This window comes from Leguminivora glycinivorella, chromosome 9 (genome assembly GCF_023078275.1).
Source record: "Leguminivora glycinivorella isolate SPB_JAAS2020 chromosome 9, LegGlyc_1.1, whole genome shotgun sequence".
Taxonomy (NCBI): Eukaryota; Metazoa; Arthropoda; class Insecta; order Lepidoptera; family Tortricidae; genus Leguminivora; species Leguminivora glycinivorella.
In genome coordinates, this window is record NC_062979.1 from 18,384,101 (window position 1) to 18,408,601 (window position 24,501).

The 24,501-nt window shown below is 36.7% G+C and overlaps 1 protein-coding gene across 1 annotated transcript in view; it reads right to left on the reverse strand.

Moving 5' to 3' along the window:
* The window catches only part of LOC125229540 (spondin-2), a 39,731-nt gene that overhangs the window by 11,524 nt on the left and 3,706 nt on the right, over positions 1–24,501 (reverse strand). The window contains exons 2-3 of the mRNA XM_048134404.1: positions 15,168–15,367; positions 2,981–3,085 (exon numbers count right to left, since the gene is read on the reverse strand). Of these exons, the coding sequence (XP_047990361.1) occupies positions 2,981–3,085; positions 15,168–15,367 (305 nt within the window). The remainder of the gene's footprint in view (positions 1–2,980; positions 3,086–15,167; positions 15,368–24,501) is intronic.

The window sequence follows — 24,501 nt, forward strand, 5'->3', positions numbered from 1 at the left end:
AATAATTTGTATGCATTCCTAATCTAAAAGCCCGCTATATGACAAACCAGCGACGATTACTAGGTTTTAGCATTGTCATTCTTTTTAAAAGGAGTTTATCATTTTAGCAATGTCCCGTTTACCTTCAGTACCTGCACTAAGTTTCAAGAGCAATTCAATTTGTTAAATGAATAAAAGACAACTGTATGATATTCTAACCATTTATTTGCATGCATAAAAAACCTCGTTATAAGTTATGTTACAAATTAACATATTTAAACTTAATATAATATTCTAACATTAGTGAAAACTAACATAACATTAATATGAAACAATAAAATTCGCTTTTTACATTGCAACAAATCAATTTGCTATACCGACACGGCGAAAGGTGTCACTCTTGGATATCCAAAGTTATTCGTATTATTACTATAATACACTATTAAAATAATGTTTTTATTACCGAGTTATATAAGGTTAGAAACGGTTGACATTGGCAGTTCTTACAAAAAGAAACACGGATTTCATTTATTATTCGCCAAGCAAGTGAAAATAGCAATCTTTATTTATTTTATACTTCAAAAATTTAAAATACATTTAGGATTGTTTGACATAATAATTTTCTCTCTTTCCGCTTGATTCCGTTCTTCTTAAAATTTATTTTTCTTTTGTTGTGCGTTTGGTTTTCGACAGTTGTATTATTAATATTAATATTACGAGTGTAGTGCTCTATATCGACGGTGGTTCTACATCGATAAATGGTTATATGTACTTATGTGTAGGTCAGTCCTCCTTTTCTGTATGTAAAACTTCTGGATTTGAAGGGTCTGAATGAATTGGTACAGCAGAATACTTATATATCATACATCTTTTTTTTTCTTTAAACTAGAATCAATATAGAGATCTTTGTTAACAATTTCTGGTAAAATCAGGTGCATCATTGCTTAAAATTGTATTAACTAGGTTAAATTTAAGTCTGTTTCTCTGTTGTTTGTATGAATTGGAGCGGATAAATCAAGATAAAGCTTCATTTTGGATGATACATATGTTGTCATTTTACAATTTTTACATGCTAGGTATAGAGTTCTTCTTCTTTCGAGTCATCACTTGTAGTTTCAATGCGTCTGCGACGGAATAGTCAAAAACCTTCTTTCCTTATATCAAGATGAGAAGCATTTTACGAATGATTAAAGAAGTAAACGTTGTTCGATTTTGTTACAACGAAGGATAAACCCAAATTCGATGATCGTCAGCAACGGTTTTAGCTTGGACCAGTAAAAGGGAGTTTTAAAATTGATGTATTTTCGTCAGCATTGAAAATTAAAGCAGAAACGTTCGACGTGGCTAAGTTAGGCAAAGAATTCTGAGGTATCAATCTCAAAAATTCTTGAAACAATACACAACGATAGAATGTTCCTTGGTAAAGATCGAGTTGAGCAATCCCCTTCTGTTCTAGATTTATTAAACTTACTGCTGGTGTGATGACTTGTGGTCGGTTTTTCGGTATTCATTTTATTCGCAGATCTCTGTTATCGTTTGTATCCTTAAGTTCGTAACAAGCCTAAAAGAAATAACATTAATTAATTTGATTTTTGACTGCATTATTAAATAAATAATTAAATCAGCTTGACGGTAATATAATGTTGCGCAAGTAATCCATACCTACATAGGTACTAAAACATTGTAAGGTAAATAAATGCTTACAAAATGTATGTGGCTATGGCAATGCCTACATAGCAATAGGATGGTACAATGTAATTTCTTGACTTTTTTGTTTACGCTTTATTTATACACAATAGTTTTAACTGGGCTCTTGATCGAATAACTTATGAGTTAGGTATTTACTTGTCGCGGCAAACGTGTGATAATACGTTAGCAAAACGCAAGTTGTGCTTGAAAAAAAGATATTTAACACTTACCTGGTCTTCGGTTTCTTAACATTTTAAGGAGAAAATGTTCATTCACCGGTCACTACAGCCTTCGCACAACCTTCTGCGCGCGAGCCGCTCGGCCGACTGTCGGACTGGCGCAATAACTTTGGAAGGTATACTTTTACAACTAGCGGGGTTTTAGCGTAGCTTTGCTGGTTTGTCCTGTTTCAGTGTGGCATTATGAATATTTTTTAGTAATAAATTCACCGTAAAGCGCAGTAACTAGGTTTTAGTGATGTATTTGTAACCGAAATTACAATGAAAGTCTTTAAATACACGGTTAAAGGACTTTAGCCGTGTTTAAGCGTAGTATTTTATTTAAAAAAGTGAATGTTATAAAATGTAATAACGCAATTAAACGGCTTTAATGGGAATTTATGAAGCTTATGTCAAGTAACGTTGTTATAGTTATGTATCGTGTGATAAAACTATGAAGATAAACAACTGCTAAGCGCTTTAATATAAGTTATAGAAGACAAATGTGGGTTTGCGGTTTTATACTATTGAAAAGGGTTATAAAATAGTGCACTTAGCGAGGTATGTCGACTCTGTATCTCGGTAACTAAAAATGATAAAAATATGATTCCAAGACCAGTCGATGGGGAATTCTTTCCTATTTAAGAATATTTATCCAAATGAAAACTGGTAATATGCAGCTTAGAGGGGTTCTAGTGATAGGACGGCAGTGACATATTTATACACTGTAAACATGACATTTAAATTAATTACACACCAGGCGAGTTTTCCCTCTGTACCTTACCTAAGTTTTCCTTGTTCATATAATACTTTGATAGGTAATTTATTAATATAGAGGTAAATAACTGTTTCACGCACGTAAAACGAACGATTTACTTTGTAACTCTAGAGATAGGTGTTCGTGGAAAGGATCGAAAAGTAAAAGCGTAGGTGGTAGGTAAAAATATAAGGAAAGCTTCGTTAAGCACTTAGGTACTTGTGACGAAGCTTTCCATATTTTTTTCAGAATCGCTTTTGTCGTGACGATTATGAAGAAATAAAGAGTTGCAGTTGTGTTTTATCAGTGAACCTATACGTAGCTAAAGAACTAGTACCTCTATCGTGATACTGTCCAGCCAGTTTCCGTCCACGCAGAGGTCGAAGCTATCCACCCCCACGAACCAGTCGGGGGAGGGGATCATTCTGGCCATTACGGATACCTGAAACAAATAATTGAGGTTACTATACAATTTCTTATTGTTTTTCTAGCAGAAACTGCTGCAAAGTTTAAATGGAACTGGAAAGGATAAGTCGGTCTATCTTGGGAGGCGTCACATTCTATAGTACCGATACCGACGAGGTCTATCGTCGAAGATGGCGGGACAAGCCACCGTCCCCATTCTACCATCGGACTCTTAGACGCACGGCAGGTCTCCATCCTTACTTGGTGGATATTCCACGAATCCGCACGAAGCGCTTTGCTTCTTCTTTTCTTATGCGCACTGCCAAGGAGTGGAATTCCTTGCCGGCGGCTATATTTCCGAGCTCATATAACCCGGCAACCTTCAAATCAAGAGTGAACAGGCATCTTCTGGGCGAGCTCACTCCATCGTAAGCCACGTCTTTGCCTTTGGATAGTCTGTGGTCAAGAGTAAGCCCATTTATAATAATAAAAAAAAAAAGCTGGACGCCTTATATTGGTGAGAGACTTCAGTAGGCCTAGGCCTAGCATAGGATTGCTGTGAGAGTATGTCGCCGCGAGATAGATCACACGTCTTCTAACTGTATTAATGACATAAGGACAGGTAGTCTATCTCGCGGCGACATACTCTCGCGGCAATCATGTGCTAACCCTGCAGGGGTTACTTATATGTTGCTGAGCGGAGAGATGTGGGATGGCATGTTAATTTTCACATGAAATGTATGGAATATGTAAGTTTATTTTACATTATTCGTTAAATCTGCTATTTGGACATAGACTTTAATAATCTGTTTTGGGAGTCAAAAACATTATTTGTGAGTGTGCACGGGAAAACGTCCCACTTTGTCGATTGCTTTAAAGCCGCGTTGCCAGTTTATTCACATAACGATACAAGTAAATCTCGCCTTAATGGTAACCGACAAGGGACGTTTTACTTAACACACTCACATTTCTTGTTACTTTAAAACGAGCATACGCTCGATGTAATCCTATATCATGTTTCTCGTAGACGTGTATGAGTATTTTTTTCATATTATTTTTCCTCCAACCTTTTATTAAACACAAAAAAGGTCAAACTCAATTATTTTCCACCGGTGCGCACAATTTGAATAGATCACACGTCAAGCGCCCAGGTGAGCCGTGGTTTAGACAGTCGGTAATTAATACGTCCGAGGCAGGCGTGCCTACCCGAGAGGTACTGAACCTTTGGAACTGATTGTAATATAATTTAATTTAGATTGCTATTGGCGCTAAATGTTGATCAATTCAGTTATTTCAGATCTACCTAGGTAACAAATTAATTAAACGTAGGAAATTTATTGACGAGCTTAACGGGTCAATCTGCACCGATAGCACAGAATACATATCTACAACAATAGCATGGTCGCGCGATAAATGATAAAACATCAGGCCGTCCCTATTGCACTATAATTGGCGAGGCGACTAAAATAGTACATTTCGTTATAAGTGCGAGAAGTATGTCATTACTTCACGAGTCCCGAGACATTTTGCCACGAGCGGCACGCGAGTGGCAAAACTCGAGACGAGTGAAGAATGACATTCTCGCACGTGTGACGAACGACGTTTTTAATACAGTTGCGAAAAATCACTACTACAACGAAATAAAACGATAAACAATCCGAACTCCATATTTTCGCATTGACATTGACGTACCTATCTTTGAAGCTTTTAAACTTGCGTTCATATTTTCGATTTTGCTATCCATCCAACACAATTTATTTATTTTATTGTGTGCCATAAAAACATAAACATTAACGATTTGAGACGATTGTTTAATATATACCTATATTTTAATTCAATCGACCATTTATGCCTCGAAGTATTGCAAATAACATAAAATAATTATGACAAATCGCGTAACATATTAAGGTTTTTGAACGTGCTTGCATTAAGTAGGTAACATTGGTAAGACGCCATTACTTTAAATGACAGACGACGCGTTTTGTTCCATTTCACGTTCTGTTTACACGACTCATTAACAGCCACTTTTTCAAAGTATAAACCACTTTATAAATTATGTTTAGTATGACTAAAAATAAACAATCACATATGAAATATCAATGTTTTAAACATTAATCACTTAATAGTATGTTTATAGTTTTATTCCGTCTTAGTAAAATAGACTAATATTAAAACAGGTCGGTATGTAGTCGTAATATGGAACCGCATACGCACTAGTGCTTAAAATAAAACTTCTCGCACGCTAAACAGCCAAAAAACGGGCACTTTTTGAGCAACTCTATTAAAAAAACTATTTAGTCCGTCAGTTAGATTATCAAAAAATTTTGAACACATATTTTTTATTATTTCTCGTAAACGAAAAATGACGACGGTACAAATTTTAGATAAAGGTGACGTCACAAACCCCCACTCCGGAACTTTGATTATCTGTATCTTTGTATTTTTTCATTAATTACATAAAGCGAAAAATATGTGTTCAGTATTTTTGGATGATCTAACTGACGGACTAAACAGAATACTATTTTTTTTTTATGTAGTCGTCATCCCTATTTGTAAGTGCGATAGGGACGGCCCTGCATGCTTGCCTGCTAGGTTTCGATCTGTCATAATCAACCCGTTGTCAATGTTGCTATATTCATTGAAGTATTTGCACAATAATCTGTCCCAGAAAACTTCACCATTTGAAGAAGTGAAACAAAAAATTACAAATACTTGGATTGGCATGATATATATTTGCCCAAAGGTTATTAGAAGCTGAATATTATCTTTCTTTGAGGAAAATAAAAAATAAAAAATGTTATGTAATGCTTGTTTATTAAACATACATACATATATGTTATATTGTCGAGGACTTTATGAAATGATGAATTAACTCGAATGACGAGGACTTTATGAATATAACTATTTCTAAATAATGTAATAATATAGAGGTAATTAATAGCTGGCACAATCATTATTATTATTTCAACAAAAGTAAATTTAGACCTAAGTATTTTTTGTATAATGTAAGTTTTGTAGAATGTAATGTATAATGTAAGTAATTTATTATTTTATTGTGTACCTTTTAACTTTCTATTTCTGTAATAACCTGATATAACCTGTAAAATGTTTCATTTTTATCAATAAAGAAACTGAACTGAACTGAACATGTATTGAATTTTGGGTGAGTAAACTTACCTTATAAAAATATGGCTTATTTCCTACTACAATAATTTCTTAACGCATCTGCAATATAAAAGGATACTGAACGAATTCTTGAAAAGAATTGAAAATACATTTAATTCTTCTTACATTTCAAATCTCCTTTTTTAATCCACTTTGGTCCCGGCACACGCCTGATCAGCCTCCCCGAGGAGCTACTTACGGTGCCTCCGTCAAATTACCCTCCACATTACATTCATTTCGTATAATTAAAAAGGAATTGACATAAATTATTTCTACGGGGATTTCCTTAAGCTTTATCAAATTAGGCGTCTAATTTCTTTCCACTTTTATATGTTTTGGCATGAAGGTAATATGCCAATTACATACCAAAGAAAGAATAATAATTCAAAGACATGCGAGTAATTTATATTGCACTTATGTCACATTACACAACGAAACAGGATCCTATTTTGTGTTTATTGTACTCCTTAGTGCGTTTTCACATTATCCGATCCGATATCGGATTTCGACCGATATCTCATACATTACAGGCGCCATCTTGGATTTTTTTCCATTAAAATCCTTCGGACATCCGATATCGGATCGGATAATGTGAAAACAGACTTACGGTTAAAGAGCAAAACCATCTGAATTTACTTAAATATATGTATTTAAAATAAAAACTTGGTTTCCAAATATTATTAAGGTTATTGATTATAAACAAACTTAGCAGTTCGTCTCATTTCTCGAAGGACAACTCGGAAAATCCTTTATTCTTCTTTGAGAAGTTAGTCCGATTGTCAGGTAAAAACAAATCGCAACCCCACCGGACAATCCGGACATCCCTCAACTCCCACAAACCTAACCAAGGATGATATTCCGAACGCTTACCACCAATAACAACGATATTAAAATTATGATTTTAAGCAAATGTTTAGTATATTTATAAATCTGTTCCAATTTTTAACGGGCTATCTGGCGCCAATAACTTTCAGTCTCAGTCCTTTAATTTCCTAATCGTTTTTTGTAGCTTATCATTATTAACAGCAACAGTTTTAATATAAAATAATGTATTTAATTAACACTATTAAACTACGTGACAACGACCTCCTGCTCCGCGACTAACTTGCCACGGCCAATGCTGTCAGTACCGTTGCTTTCTGCGCATTCACTGTTTAGGAGAACCTTAAGGGTGCTTACTTTCAAGAAAAACGTCAAAATAATGTAAAATTGATAGTTTTAGTCGGTGAAATACTACACATTCCGTTATCTAATGGATATATTTTATTAAAATTTCAATTAAAGCATCATATTATCTTGATTTTGTAAAATTTGGACAACGTTGAACACTGAAACTAGTTAATTTATAATACGTATATCCTCTACTACAATCTTCTCAGACTACATTTTTATTATAAGGTTTTGAAAAAGAGTAAACGAGGCTAAGACGAATTCATTTTTTTTCTGAAGTTACCTGAAATTAAGTATCACAATCTTTGAAAATCTACAATCACATCGAAGTTATTTTTGTACAAAAATAATCTACAACGTTTACTAAAAATGCTCTTGTGCTTTCTTTTATATATTTTTGGCAATTTTTTGAAAACGAGCCTTCACCGTCACAATTATTACCACTTCTAGACTTTTTCTCATATTTTGTTCTACCAAGTAGAAAAAGTCCCATAATATGTTATATATTTGTAAACTACTCGTAAAGCCCTTTAATTTGATACCACACACGGTATGATTAAGCGCTCGGTTACGATTTCACTATTTTTCACATGAAAGCCCTCTTAACATGACTAAAGTGGAAGAAGTTATATATACTATTACAATCGGTGCTCTTCTCGCTAAATGAACTACTACCTATAGAACTCTTATATTGGTTTAATTGAGTTAGCAAGGTAGCTTGGTGAACCTGTCTGGACCTTAGTGTAAGTAGGTCCCAACTGTCGCCCCAACTTCCGATATTGTTGTTGGCGTATTATGGAAGTTTGCGGAATTATTCGAGTTCTTGTTTGCTGTCGGTGTCTCGAACGAGGTTAAGTGGGAAGTGTGAACTCCAGGATTATTATATGTTATTTAGGAATGTTTTAATTAGTGTACCGTCTTAGGTGTAATAATCCTGGGCTAAATACGAATTAAATCGTCTGTTGTCTTAAAGATCGGAATGCTGACTGGTATTCAACAGTTTGTTTGCTGCTAGTTATATATTTGTGTGAATTCTATCACAAAACCGTTCTTAAATGGAAAAAAACTTCGAAATTCTGGACCACCGTACGGAAGTACAACCCTTACTTAAGCCAATGATTTTTCACTTTCCCCAAAAATAAGCAGTCATCGTGGTCAACGTCGTAGCACACTCGAATAGGCAAGTCGGCTGTTTCAGCAATCCCAACTTCAGAATAAATGTTTCCAAAATTGGTTCGCACTTACCTATGGAAAAATGTATAAAACAACGTGGCAAATTCTTTGAAAAACAATGCATTTTGATTAGTGTAAAATATGGTATAGTTATATCAAACGACAAAATTTTAAAGTAGCCATCGTAAAAACTCGTAATCCCGTACTTCCCGTAAAAATCGTACAATCGAAAGCATACGTAAGGTACAGCGGGGTAAATCTCGACTGGGGTCAATTGTAACTAATCCATTGTTTTCCATTATTACACTATGATTTTGAGTTATATATGTATCCACTGAACACGCCTACCATATATAATCGGCGGACACTCTATTTAATAATGCAAACATTGTATAACATGGAAAAAATGGACCAGTTACATTTGCCCCCCAGTCGAGATTTGCCCCGCTGTACCTTACATGTAAAATGAGAGCCGAGTTCAATATGACTCCAACAAAACAGTTGAGATCTAGGTAAGTGGGTGCCAAGTTCTAGTTCACTTGAGATGTGATTACAGTTCAGGAATTGATTTGACCGAATAAACTTGTAAACGAGGATGTAACTGTAAAGGAACATAATAAGTAATAAAAACTTGTTATATATATTTATTTAAATTATACCGTAATAAATAACCATCTCCTTTTATGCTCCTGGGACACATGTCATAAAATATACTACAATCACTATTTAATGTCTCATTATGCCTACTAAATATATATATAAGTATCTCTTTAAAAATTATGATAGCAAAAATATACTAAACAGTGTTATAATTTGTCTGAAAAAGATGACGTGACCAAGCTTTACGAGGCTACGTAGACATTAGTTTTTCTCTATACTCCATACCTTTAACATTTATTGTTCTCTCAATCCTTTTAGCCAGATAGCCAGTGTCTGCTCATCCCGGGAAGAAGCTAAGTGAGGCGGACTAATAGGTACAATGCGCGTACAAACACTGCCTTTCAGGCATTATGTTTATCCGAGAGCCCGATCTATTAGACCCGGCCCTACTCATGGATAGGAAATGTCTGTCAAACAGTCCGAAAGCCAGTGATCATTTTGATTACTAAGTGTAGATGGATAAATACTTATGATAGAATGATACGCATCTATTAATTTTAAAGCATAACTGAAAGATGTTAATTTATTAAGGTCAGTGTCTGAAAGAACGTCTACCCATAAAGACTGAATATAACTTTTATATATCTATCACTTCTTACACCTCCGAAGGTATACCAGTTTTTCATCCTTAATCCATTGGTCTTCAATAGATATCCCTAGGACGAACACTAGTTAACAAAAAACTTGATTCGTGTTTCGAACTCGACCAACGAGTTCAACAAGGTTACGCAAAAAATTAAAATAAAATAGAAGCGGTTTGAATATTTGTGCATTATGTATGCAACGTGTTAATTTAATAATCGTTCTTCCTGTCTAGTACAATTAATGCTCTTAAGACGCGTTCAATTTATTGTTTTGTATCCTGAAATATGTAACTTCGAAATAGTGCCTAGTCGGAAAGACCGGCACTATACAAGGGAAATGCGCCTTTTTTAGGCTTTATGGGAAATAAGTCGAGTTTAAACGGGTGTTGTAGGTTAATTTTAATTATAAGTTTCGGCTTTGCTTTTGTCTGGACCTGAAAAAAGAAGGTTATCAACCTCATTTACGGGACATATGACGGTCTTGCCTTATAAATAGAAAAATGCTGATATGTTGAAAATATCAACGTTATTTGTTTTAATATCTATCACATTACTCCCTGTTATTACAGAATATAACAATAAACATGATTTTGATACTTATTTCCATATGAAATTACGCGACAACGAGCACTAGACGGTCTTTCCGTACTCAGCGCGTGGGGCCGGTCAACCCGCCGAGCCTAAAAAAAGTGATTTTTATCACATAAGTTTACTTTAATTCACCAAAGTATTATAAAAGCTGTGTAGAATATAAAATTTGCTAGCCCATAGGACCATGCGGATTACTCCAGACTACTTTAATAGTCTAGTTTTATCCACTCAAACTTTATTTCAAATATAGTATGCCGGTCTTACCCGCACTGACCTTATTTATATTTCTAACAATGCACTCATTTAAAAGTGTATCTTCAAAAGCACTAGAATGAACCTATAGTGTAAATTATAATGTAAATCGTGCTTATTTATATGAAAACAACTGAGAACTTGATGGTCTCAATGATGCACTACACACACAGTGTCTGACATCCTGGAATATTTTTTGTGACTAGAGATGATTCTTTAAAACCTATTAATATAATGCACAAAGTAGGCCTACAAAATATTCTGTGGGTCTAGTGAAAAAGGATATAACTCAAATTGACTCGGTGAAAAAAGGCACAAGTCCCACCTCGGACATGTGTGCCTTTTTTCACCGAGTCAATTTGAGTTATATTATACCCTTTTTCACTAGAGCCACAGTATTAATCTTTCTTCTTTTTCTTATTAGTGGTACGGTCATGTAATGAGGAGGGATGAGTGTCATATAGGCAAAAGAATGTTGGAGATGAATGTTGATGGATGGAGAGGGAGGGGTAAACCCAAACAACGATGGATGGATTGTGTGAAAGAGGACATGAGAAAGAAAGATGTGAGTGTTGAGATGACGAGAGATAGGGGAGAATGGAAGAGGAAGACATGTTGTACCGACCCCACATAACGTGGGATAAGGGTAGGAGGAAGAAGAGAGAGTATGTGAGCCTAAGAAGCCTTCTCGATACGTAATCTATAAGGGGTAGTCTATGGTTGAGTCTTCTGTATTATTAAGTTTGCCCCACGGTAAACAATATCAATACATCTCGGATACATAAACGTATTTTCTGATACGGATAAATCAATCTCGGCAGGCTGTAGTTACCGATAGTTATTGGTAAGCACGTGTTCATCTCGCTGTGAAAGACATATGCGGCGGAGCTGAAACTCCTGAAAGGGCGGTACCACAGAACTATATTTAGATAGAAGAAATCAACTTATTTGTATAGGGGCCGAGCGTGTCACGTTTTGTACTGACAATAACCTGTGAGGAAATAATAAATGTCTCTGGCCCTTGAGTGTTAATAATTTTGTATTTGGTTTTAGGGTTCCGTACCTCAAAAAGGAAAAACGGATCATTCGTGTGTCTGTCTGTCCGTCTGTCACAGCCAATTTTCTCCAAAACTACTCAACCGATTAACCTGAAATTGGGGCCACATATGTTAACCTGTGACCCAAAGACAGACATGAAATTTATATTATGAAAATTTAGTTATAGGGGCCACTTTTGGGGGTTAAGATGAAAATTTAAAATCAAAGTTTTTTGTACTATACCTACTATACAAGCTTCTAATGGGTTGGCAACGCGCATGTGACACTCCTTGAGTTGCAGGCTTTCATAGGTTACGGTGACCGCTTTCCATCAGGCGGACCGTATGCTTGTTTGCCACCGACGTAGTATAAAAAAAACTATATTGTGTTACATATCAAATGAAAGAGCTTTTTATAAGTATTTAAAAATATATCTTTTTAATAATTTTTAGTCGGTCCTAAAGTTCTGTCACAAATAAAAATAATGATAAAAACAAAAGTACCAATCAATTTTTAATAAATAATATATCAATTTAAAGTACATTTAATAGAAAATGCACATAACTTAAAATTATTCAAAATGACCTCCATTATTTTTAATACAGGCCAATAAACACCGCGGCCAGTCGTCTATCGCAGCACTCACCATATTCATGTCTATTTCAGCGACTGCTTTTCTTATAGATGACTTCAGGCTCTCCAAATTTGTATGTGGCTTAGCACAGACCTTCTCCTCTAAGACCTGCTAAATTTTAATGCAATTGCAACAACACAAAAATTATGAACAATCAAGAGCCTGAGACATATTTAAAATTACAGGCAAGAATCAACTTCAGTACAAAATTTGACACGCTCGGCCCCTATACAAATATATGAATTTGTTTCTTCTATCTAAATTAAGTTCTGTGAAGACGCTCATTAAGCAAGTGCCCACTCTTTTTTTGTATGCTCGTAGACTAAGATCTTCGTTTAAAATCTTTTTTACGGTTTTCCTACTGACACCCATCTGCAAAGCCATCAACTTCTGTTTTCGGACAGGATTTCTTGCTACGAGTATACGGGCCTTGATCGCTTTGATGATCACTGCTGGTGTTCTTACGGAGCGTAGCCGGAGCCGGCCAGTTCTTTTTTTGTCCTAAACACTAGAGACTTCATTGTACCTATCAATATTAAGGTACACAAACCTAAGCGTTATATTTAATTTTTTGAGTAACTTGAAAATGGTACTTGGCGAGTGCCCACAGCGGTGCAACGCTAAAACAGCTATTCGGTTTTCTTTTAATGACCACTCCATCGTGAGCAATCGCAGGAAATGACTGTTTTTTGTTTTAAAATAATTGTCAAACATTCAAAAATGGAATCCAAAATCATTTTCTTAAAATTATGTTCTAAATTTAAAAATAAGGTGCCAGTGACAGAATTTTAGGACCGACTAAGTAATTTTAAGAAAATAAGCATAAAACTTCTCCCTTGTCAAAATGGTATAAACCTAAAATATCGACTGAAAATAGCTAATACTAGCTTTTGCCCGCTGCTTCGCACGCGTTAGAAAGGGACAAAAAGTAGCCTATGTCACTCTCCATCTCCTTAACTATCTCCACTTAAAAAATCACTTCTCGCTCTTTTTTGCCGTGAAAGGCTCCCCACAGACAGTCTTAAAAATTCATAATCTTAAAAAAAACTTGTATGCAATCTGACAGTTCAAACTGACACTGACAAGACACTGACAGATCTGAACTGTCAGATTGCATACAAGTTTTTTTTAAGATTATGAATTTTTAAGACTGTCTGTGGGGAGCCAAAGACGGACAAACAAACCGACACACACACTTTCCCATTTATAATAATTAACTGAATAAACTTAACTGACAGTAGAACAGTCGGTTTGACAACGTCCGCAGTAACACTTTTAGTGGCCATTGACGTCGCAGGCACGTCAGACGAACTTTTTAGTGGTTTTTGTCGTTTAAAGGGTTAAAAACATGACATTTGTCACCATAGCTATTGTCGTTAATTGTAATCGGGCCAAATTGGATAGATACAACAAACGAAATGACAATGCGATAACACCACAAGTGTTTAAGAAACAGTATCCTTACTTGGTCACGAGTCTTATTTCCCTGTTGTTTATTTTTAACCTTCGACGCCAAAACGACGGGGTGTTTATAAGTTTGACGTGTCTGTCTGTTTGTGTGTGTGTCTGTCTGTGGCATCGTAGCTCCCGAACGGATAAACCGATTGAGATTTAGATTTTTTTGTTTGAAATCTGAATTAGTCGGGAGTGTACCTCGCAATGTTTCATGATAATCAATCCATTGCGGTAGGTCTTCTTTGAAAATTTTAATTTTGTGGTTAGGTTATTCTGACTGTTATCTGCCTCTACTTTCACAACTTTATTATTTTGTATATTTTTTATTGAGGTGTGCTAAATGAATATAATATTTTCTAGTATTATATTCGCCAATAAATTCTCACTACGAAAAATTTTTCAGTTTAAAAGTGTACTCGTTTTATTTAGAGTTAAAATACTTCCAATACTACTCTGATTATAAGAAAACTCCCCCTTTATTACAAATTTGAATCGATACATTTTTGCTCGATAACAGTTTGACGTACCGTAATTGTTGTTTGCTCCCCAGGGCTTTAATTAGTGGTGAAATACGATATTTCCAGGCATTGTAAAAAGCTTTATGTACAGTCAACAACACAACTGAATACAAAGTGCCAAAATGATGTATACACACCTTAATGTACAGGCAATACAATTTTGTATACATATTTTTAGCACTTTGTATTCACAGCTGTGTTGTTGACTGTATGTGTATAAGTACCAATGTTGGTTAAATTGGAGAGTTATTGGCGTGCGAAAGTTTCGTTTTATTGTTCCGTATTTTGGGGATGTTTTGTTGGCTCGTTCAGATTTTACTGTGGAATTTATGTAGTTGGTCTGTCTGGATTTTATAAGCTACTTTTACGGACGCCATAAAAAGAGGCTTATGTTTTGTAAATACACTCAATAAAAAAATTGCCAAAATTAAGCCAAGCCCCCTTGGTTTTAGGAAATCGAGTAGTTTCTAAATGAGCAAGTCCTGTAGGTATCTTTCTTTGAAAATGTATTTTGCGACACCCGATGTTAAATGGTACCAGATAATTATATTGCCCCATCATCACGCCCTGACGCAGCAAATAGCCGACCACTCATTTATGACTGGTCAAAAAGATGAAGTTGATCAAGTACAAGTATTCCTATTTTAATGGCTTACCCTTGACTGGTTCCCGTCAACAAAGAACTCTGCCTCCGTCCGGCCTGCGCCCTGCATCACAGCGGGTGCGCCAAACACATCTATAATGCCCGGCGCTGAACCCAGCGCGTCCGCACGCCCTGACTCAGTGAACTTGCGAACTGCTCATTTGAGACTTATCATTGGTCTATTCCATTACTTATGTAACTAAGTACACGTTCCTAATCCTAAATTAATGACTTACCCTTGAATGGTTCCCGTCAACAAAGAATTCTGCCTCCGTCCGGCCTGCGCCCTGCATCACAGCGGGTGCTCCGAACACATCCATAGTGCCGGGCGCTGAACCCAGCGCGTCCGCACGCCCTGACTCAGCGAACTGCCGGACCGGAGACGAGACCCGCCGGCCTAGGCGGAACAGCACGTATGAACGGTCGTGGGACACACCTGGAACAAAGGAACATGATGTTATACGTGACGTATGCTAAAAAGACAACTTTTCGAAAGAAGTTGGCAAAATTGTTTCGACTAGAGAACAAATTAAATTCTTTTTTTCTCATCAAACTTGATAGTAACATTTTGTTCAACAAGATTACAGTGTGCGTAGCCGAATGCACAAACGCTCACGAAACGCTCACGATAATATCTCTTTCGTACCTATCTATCTCTGTCGCTCTTGCATATTGGCGCGACAGAGCCAGACTACATTTCTGCGGCGTTCCGATGGCGTTTCATTTCGCAGAAATGCCATTCGGCTACGGGTCTGACATTTTTATGATTTTCTATGGCCAAGAGGTAGTCTGGTGGTAAGACCCCAGATTCGACTGCCGTCTCGGCCGCCAGTGGACTTTGTTACCTACTTTTCTTTAGTGCATGATGTATTCTGTTTCAGGCAATAACATAATATGGGTATGTATATATTGCTAAACATGTTCCGAGGTATGTAATGATCACGGCAAACACCATTAAAATTAGAAAATAAAGGAGGGAAAATAAAAGCTACGTGTTGATTATTCGAACAATATCCCGGTCTCTGTTTTAAAACGGATCATTAAATAAAACTACAAACGAATGTAATAAATACAGACAACATCGTTTGTAAAAATATTATAAACCGGTAGTTTTGAATGAAAGTTTATTCACAAGAACATATGGTGCGTTACAGTAGATGTTATAAAGTGTTTACATTGGAGATCCTTAATATGCTCTGCCACAGGGCATGTGAAAATTTCCATTTTTACTTCCAATCTTCTTCATTTTCTAAACCATCAAAGCAACTTGCTGCAACCAATCATGAATCATTTTTAGGTTTCAAAAGGCGACTGTGGGATATGGGTTAAATTGTGGCGTAGGCGGGAGGCTGGCAACCTGTCACTGCAATGTCACAGTTTCATTTTCTTTCAACCCCTTACTTGCCAAGAGTGGCACAGAAGCTTTAGTAGTTTCATGTGCTCTGCCTACCCCTTTATGGAATACAGGCGTGATTGTATGTATGATTGTATGTAAAAGGAAGACGCACTGAAATATCTACGTACATAGAAATCACCATCCCCCGCACAGTAAACAAAATACGATTTCTAAAAGTACTTTCCCTATTGGATCTTTTGAAATGCAAAGACGGAATGAAGAAGTAATAAAAACTTTACGCTGCTAGCAATTCGTCCACAACTATTCGCTGAGCTGTGGGTAAGTGCTATCAGTTTTAAAGCTCGGCCACACATGCGCGCAGCGCGTTTTGAGAGCGTAGGCGGAGCGTTAGCGGAGCGTCAGCGGAGCGCAATGATAGCCATTGATAGCGGTGCGCCGGACGAACGCTGGCGTTACGCCCAGCGGATGCCGGCGGGAACTAACGAGCGCGGATTGCGAGCGGAATGCACGCGGATTGCGAGCGGAACGCCAGCGTTCGTCCGGCGCACCGCTATCATTGCGCTCCGCTAACGCTACGCTATCAAAACGCTTTGTGTGTGGCGGAGGCTTTAGGGTTCTGTTGTAGAACGCTGGTTTGTAGTTATGGTGTTACATCCTTTTTGACAGCTCTCAACTATGTAGGTAAGGTAAACTACCCAGTGCTGTTTCTGTTACGCCATTATATACGCCATAAAGATGGCACGTTTCTGTTCCCATATAACCATAATCGGTCGCCGTTCTTACGCAAATCCTCCTATTTTGTGTACACACAGGTCTTCGGGTCTCAATGCTTAGTCGCAGTACGGTCGACGTTTAGTCGCGGCGACCCAAATGGGGACGATTGGTAACAGGCACAAATGGTCACAGAAGTGACAGAAGTGTGCACTACGCGTGCACACATTGTTACCGTTTGGCGACTACTTTCCCAAAATCATTCGTTCATTTCATTCTTTTCAAATGGCGACTGTCAGAGACGTCAAAGTAAAAAAGAAATAAAATCATTTGACATTAAAATGTAATGGCGTAAGAATTTGTTAAAGATAAAATATTGTTTGCATTTGTAATATAATGTGGGCTAATTACCATGGCCAATTAAATTGCTCAAGTGATTTCATAAAATAAGTCTAAATTTATCAACGCGCCATCAATTTACCTCAGTTTAACCAGTAATAATATTATTGACTACTCGGTGTTTGCGTGTTATGTATATTGATTGGTGAAGTTTTAGTGCTCCCGTGCATATACTATACTGAAATAATAAAAATAATGCCTAGAAAACCAATAAAGTTGTTAAAATATGGATTAAGACGGTAATATTCCATGTAAAAAACAGTCGCCAAACGGTCACCAAACGGTCGACAAACGGTCGCAAAATGGTCGCAGCGTACACGCGTGACCGAAAGCAGTGAATATTTATTATATTTTCAAAATGGCTTCATGTATTAATTTTTTCCAGGTATCCTCAAACTTTATAAACAATTAAATATGCCGTCGTACTCAGTTGCCCTCACTAAAGAAGATTAAAAAAAATTGTAACGTGCGTATCGAGTCTCTGGGTTGTAAAGGATCGGGGATCATATTATTATGGTCTTCTATAGAGCAACTAGTATTTTGCGGCATTTCACAATTGACACTTGTTGAAGTAGTCGTCATTAATATTACTATCAACATTAATTTCAGCGATCTGTACTTCTTAAGTCAAGATTTTTGTATAGATAAGTGTCTACAAATTTGTAATGTTAAAGAGACATAAATAAAACGTAGTAGAGTAAATAATGTGTTTTTTTTTGTAACCCAAACAAAATACTTGTAGATACGAGTGCGGAAAAGAGGAAAATCGATACGAGTAGCGATAAATTAATACACGAACGAAGGGAGTGTTTTACTTCGACACGAGTTGTGAATGTCCTTTTCGCACGTGTATCGTACGACGATTTTCAGTACCTAAATCTAAGCTAAGAGTTTCGACCAGACAAGAAATGAATCATTGCTCGATTTGCTCGCACTACTGCGTTAGAAAAAGCAGCATCTGTACTGAAAAAAACTATCATTGCGCAACAGAAATTCTATTAATATCACAGTAAATACTCTATTTCATTTGATTCCTACTTTTATTGTGTAAAGCAACACTACACTTCATTTTTATCAATAAGAATTAAAAATATATATGTAATACATTAAGTAACTATAAAGTGCTTATCTATTTGTATTATCATTCTGCACTTTTCTTAACTTTCCCACATTTCTATAAAATGTCGAAGAGTGCTTAAATGGTCGTCGTCGTTTATTATTATTTAATTCGCTCATATTTAAATGATTCAAAGCAACCAGTCCACAACTTCACAAGACAGTTTGATAAACCTTCGTATTTCAGATTGTCATTTGCGGATACAGTGGTTTAGGAGCAGTTCGGTAATCAGACCTACACATGTGTGTACAAATTCTGTCAATGTCACTGTCAGAAACCGTTCTGACAGTGACAATGACAGCCACAAATTCGTCCACATGTTGTTACCGTTATGTGTGCAAACGTCGACTAATAAAGTGTCGTTAAAAGTCATTCTGACAGTGACATTGACAGCCACAAATTCGTACACATTTTGTTACCGTAACGAGTGCACACGACGATCACTACATTTTGTTATTGTATCAATACGGTCGCATTGTTTGCACGACGTTACCACGCATTATGTCACATTTGACAGTTAGTTACTGATTTGAAGATTTTGCGACTGAAATGGTTGTATGGGTTACGCCATTTTGTAGTGTGTGTAGATACCACACCTTACCCACACAAGTGCAAAGTTTATTTAGTATAAAATGGCATGTACTTGTTATTTATTTAGGACGCAATAAACGTATACTCTAAGCAGTTGTCATTTACTCCACACATCACAATTTATTGACAATGACATACGGGAAGTGGCAACATTGACATACTGGAACAATGTTCATGCACTGGTAATTTGACTTAAAAAATCGTAAGAAATGTAGGTATCTACTGATAAGAGTATACAAGTAAGTTAATACGATAACCTACTAATAAAAAAATCCTCTCGTACAATTTTAGATATATTTATACATGGAAACAATTTCCGAATTTACTCAACACAAGTTATTAATTACGCCCAAAACCGTATAACCACATTAGGGTGCATAAACAAGATGTCAACTTGTAGCGGACTTAATCTGTGACACTCTTCCGTATTAGTAAGACAGATACATTTCCTACAGATTGTAAACGATTGGCATTCTGGTTAGGCAACTCTGTTTCCTTCCTAGGAGGCGAAATGCTAAATTCTCATGACTGTTGCACAAAGACATATGTAACTCCGTATAGACGTATAAAGTCTAAGAAAAAAACGTACCTCAAAGCCCTAGAGAAAAAGATACTGTGGCCTGGGTGGCGTTACACCTTTGGGGAACGCTCGGCTAGATGGCGCTAATATTAATATTTGACATTTTATCACATACATACATATCATGCTAACAATATGGGCCAAATTGTCAAAACTGAGGTTCAAAAGTTTTAAGCTTGTGTCGAGAGATATGGCAGTCTATGCACTGTGATTACACATTTTACTTTGACAGTAACTCTCTATACTCGATCCTCTTTGCTGTTGCAATTACCACGTTTTACAAAATATCTGTTCGTACTTTATTAAAATATTAACTTGCTTAAATGTACTCGTACGTACCTATGAATAATCCATACTAACATAATAAATGGGAAAGTGTGTGTGTCTGTTTGTTTTTCCGTCTTTCACGGCAAAACGGAGCGACGAACCAACGTGATTTTTTAAGTGAAGATAGTTGAAGGGATGGAGAGTGACATAGGCTACTTTTTGTCTCTTTCTAACGCGAGCGAAGCTGCGGGCAAAAGCTAGTAAAAAATAAATCCTAAATTGCGTTGCTTGTTTTTATTGCTGAAATTTAATTAAATTTTTCCCGACGCTATAAAAATCTCGCTTACCTGTATTATCAGGGGCTCTGTTACACTTTAATTACAATTTTACTCTGGTTATATTAGTATTTTTTGTGTTATACGCTACTACGGATAATTCAATTTTTACTCAATGTTTTATAAAGTACAATATCAAATGTTTATTTTAACATATTTAGTACATACTTTTAAGACATATTTTTATTTACAAATAAAAAATGGATTTATCTTAAAATTCTCCGTGTGATGACGAGCTAAGAATGTCACCAGTCACCACCCACTTTCCTCCCGTGGGTGTCGTAGAAGTCGACTGTGGGCAAATCCCATTTCATTGTTCTGTTCTGAGCGATGGTCTAGAAACCTGTCACTGCCATATCAATATCACCCTATTGGTTTCTTTCAACGCGTTAATTGCTAAGAGTGGCACTGAACAACAAAACGGTAAAGCGCCAACTTTGTCAAGCACAATGTACTGAAAGATGACACTTTCCGCACTGCAAACAGAAATACATAATTCATGTACTAAAGTGTTGAAAACGAGGCCAACCGTACAAGATTAGTCATAACACCTAAGGGAATCCTAGTTGCTGATATTAATACTATATTTACGTAACGATGAATCAACGGCTAGTGAACTCAGTTCCCTGCCAATTGGCAGTCGCACGCGCACCCGAGATAAACAATACGCGAATTAAGAAACGACCGACCCAAAAACGTGGGTTATACAGCTGTTGGCCTCATTTTCCTCTACGCGATAATTATGTGCCCACTAAAAATGCGTACCCCACCAAAAATGCGTACCGTAGTAGTCCATTTGATATACCTCTACATATGTATATGTGGTTTAGTAATGGAAAATATTTCGATTTGTACAATATGGTTGAATAATTTACATTCTAAACACTATTCACTAGTATTCACTTTATAAAAAAAATGTTTATATTAATATCTTGATTTAGTTTTGATTTTCTGTTTTGCATATTGATCCAGAGAGGAAAACGAGGTCTTCGTTCGTATGGAGAACAGTTGGACCCAATTCTCTTCAGGCGTCGGGTACTTGAGCTGTTTTACAACTAGTCACTCGACTTGTTTGCATAATTTATTTGTGCGCAGTGACAGGTGCAATGAAGCGGGCTTTAGGAAGAAATTATTTCTTGGTAATTGGGATTTGGGGACTTTCATTAATTTGAATTTTAAAACCATTGAGTACATAGTTATAAATAATACTGTAAATGCTGGTCATTGTTGTTTTGAATTTTTCATTTTTTACTACTTATATCATTTACGACCGGTCTGGCGCAGTCGGTAGTGACCCTGCCTGCTACGCCGCGGTCCCGGGTTCGAATCCCGGTAAGGGCATTTATTTGTGTGATGAGCACAGATATTTGTTCCTGAGTCATGGATGTTTTCTATGTATATAAGTATTTATATATTATATATATCGTTGTCTGAGTACCTGCAACACAAGCCTTCTTGAGCTTACCGTGGGACTCAGTCAATCTGTGTAAGAATGTCCTATAATATTTATTTATTTATTTATTTATTTGTAAAGGTGATTATTTAGCCACGTTATAAAATGAATGAATGATGATATGAAGAATCTAAATCTCTATGGAACTGATAGTCTATACAGTTTTATAGAAAACTGCTATTTTTACATTTGGGAATTGGGCCATAGTAAAAATTACTTTGACCCCATACTATTACTATATATTTTTTATAGGCCTACTTAAATACTTTGTCGTTGAACGATCGTATAAAATAACCTATTTATATCATACGTACCTACTTACTCGTATGCGTCATTACCTTAATGACCAGCTCAACCCAATTTATCATCATCATCATCATCATCAGCCCGCTGCAGTCCACTGCTGGACATAGGCCTCCCCCAAGGTACGCCACAGAGCCCGGTCTGCTGCTTTATGCATCCAGTTTCCGCCGGCCCCCCTATGCAAATCATCCCGCCATCTAGCCAGAGGGTGTCCCACACTACGTTTACCAAGACGCGGTCTCCACTCCAGAACACGCTTGCTCCAGCGGTTATCGGTTCTGCGACATATGTGGCCAGCCCATTGCCACTTCAACCTACTAACTTTCAGAGCTATGTCGGTCACCTTGGTTCTCTGGCGGATCACTTCGTTCCGAATTTTGTCCCTCAGAGAGACGTCTCGCATCCGTAACCCAATTTATACTAGAACTAAAATAAATATAATTATTGCACCAATAAATTATTCAATATTTCATTATCATCCATTAAGGCACTTAAGCCATCAGTGTTTGCCTGGCTATTTTAAATAGGCCGGCAAATAAGGGAAACCTAGATTTAATTTCGGCCTAAGTGCGTTTACACACTATCCGATCTGATATCGACGATGTAGCACCGATATTCCATATATTTGAGCCGATTCTTTGATTTGTTCCTTTGAGATCCTTCTGACATCCGATATCGGATCGGATAATGTGAAAACGCACTAAGGGTGTTTTTCCAAGGGGAGAACTGCGTTGTAGTAAACAAAAGAAGATGTATGCTTAAGAAGTAAAAAACATCAGTGCTCGAAACTACATAGATAATAATAACCAATAGATCCCCTTCCTGTTACATTTTATTAAGTACTAGCTATTGCCCGCGGCTTCGCTCGCGTTAGAAAGAGACAAAAAGTAGCCTATGACACTCTCCATCTCTTCAAATATCTCCACTTAAAAAAATCAGGTCAATTCGTATCTCCGTTTTGCCGTGAAAGACGGACAAACAGACACACACACTTTCCCATTTATAATATTAGTATGGATGACTAAAAATCTTAAGTGGCCTCCACTTTGACACTATCAAGCTTTGGTACACCTTACACTTAATATTTTTGTTGCCTAAAATTAAACAAACGGCTCATTATAATGCACTAATATTTAATCAACCCCGTCAAAATGATCTAATTTCGTCCAAGAACCTTGTAGTACAAGCTCACAATTTTAATTAAGACAGCCTCTGAGCACTACACGGGGTCTATTCCACTCTATAAGCCCGGGATAGCATACCCTTATATCCCGGGACATACCCCGGGACACATCCCCAGTATATCAACAGTAATTAGGACGGGCCAGATCCTACCTTAAACTGATGGTCGTGTTTTTCCTTACACTCCCCTAATTTTCTTTTTCCTCTGGAAAAACTTGGATGTACGGGACGTTAATTTATTTAGTAATCTAGAATGTTCTTGTTCCCTGTGATAGCGAGATCCTGACGCGAGTTTTTGTTTCATTGTTATTGTATGTTGATAGCAACTCGACTACATTACCTACGCTACTAAGTTCTGTGTACGCTACCTATTCGCTATGTACATGATTGGTGCTGCCTTTTGTAGGCTATTCTATGTCAAATTTTTAACCCCCGACGCAAAAATGACGGGGTGTTCTAAGTTTGACGTGACTGTCTGTCTGTCTGTCGGTGGGTGTCTGTCTGTGCATCGTAGCTCCCGAACGGATGAACCGATTTCGATTTAGTTTTTTTTTTGAAAGCTGAGTTAGTCGGATGTGTTCTTAGCCATGTTTCATAAAAATCGGTCCACTATGTCGCGGTCGGGGGTTTTTTCAAAATTTTAATTTTGTGGTTAGTGTATATGGAATCAAATTAGTTCTAACGGAAGCCGCATTAATGTTAGTAATATCCATAAGATTACATGTATTTGTGATAATCAGCGCCATGATATCACAAAACAAAACAGTAATTTTAATCAGTATTTCAGTTGAAAAACAATTGACCTACAACTGCATCCGAAACAGGTCATCGTAATAAAACCACAAAAACAATAACACGAGTTTAAAATACTCGTTAACCTCACTGAAATATTTTCCACACTCATAATTACGCGGTCTTATTTTTAACTACCTATTCACCTACTTGTCAAGTGGCGTGAAGCAAACTTCGTAATTAGGTTATCTTGGCTAACGCATTTTTTGCCAGCGGTCGAAAACCTTATCCCTGCCAAATAAGCCCTACTTTGAACGTCACTAATTTTAAAGTTCCGTATAGGGCACTTGGTACTTTTTGCGCAGGAATAAATCCACTAATTAGCTACGAAGTTACTAGAGTAAATCCGAAGCTTAGTTATTTGATAAAATAATAATTTTGGCCTCAAAGAGATCCGGGAAAATCTCAGAGTTAAATAGATTTAGCAACTTCAAAGGTTTCATTCGATTTTACGAGATTTTCGACTAAAAGATCTTTTAGTGA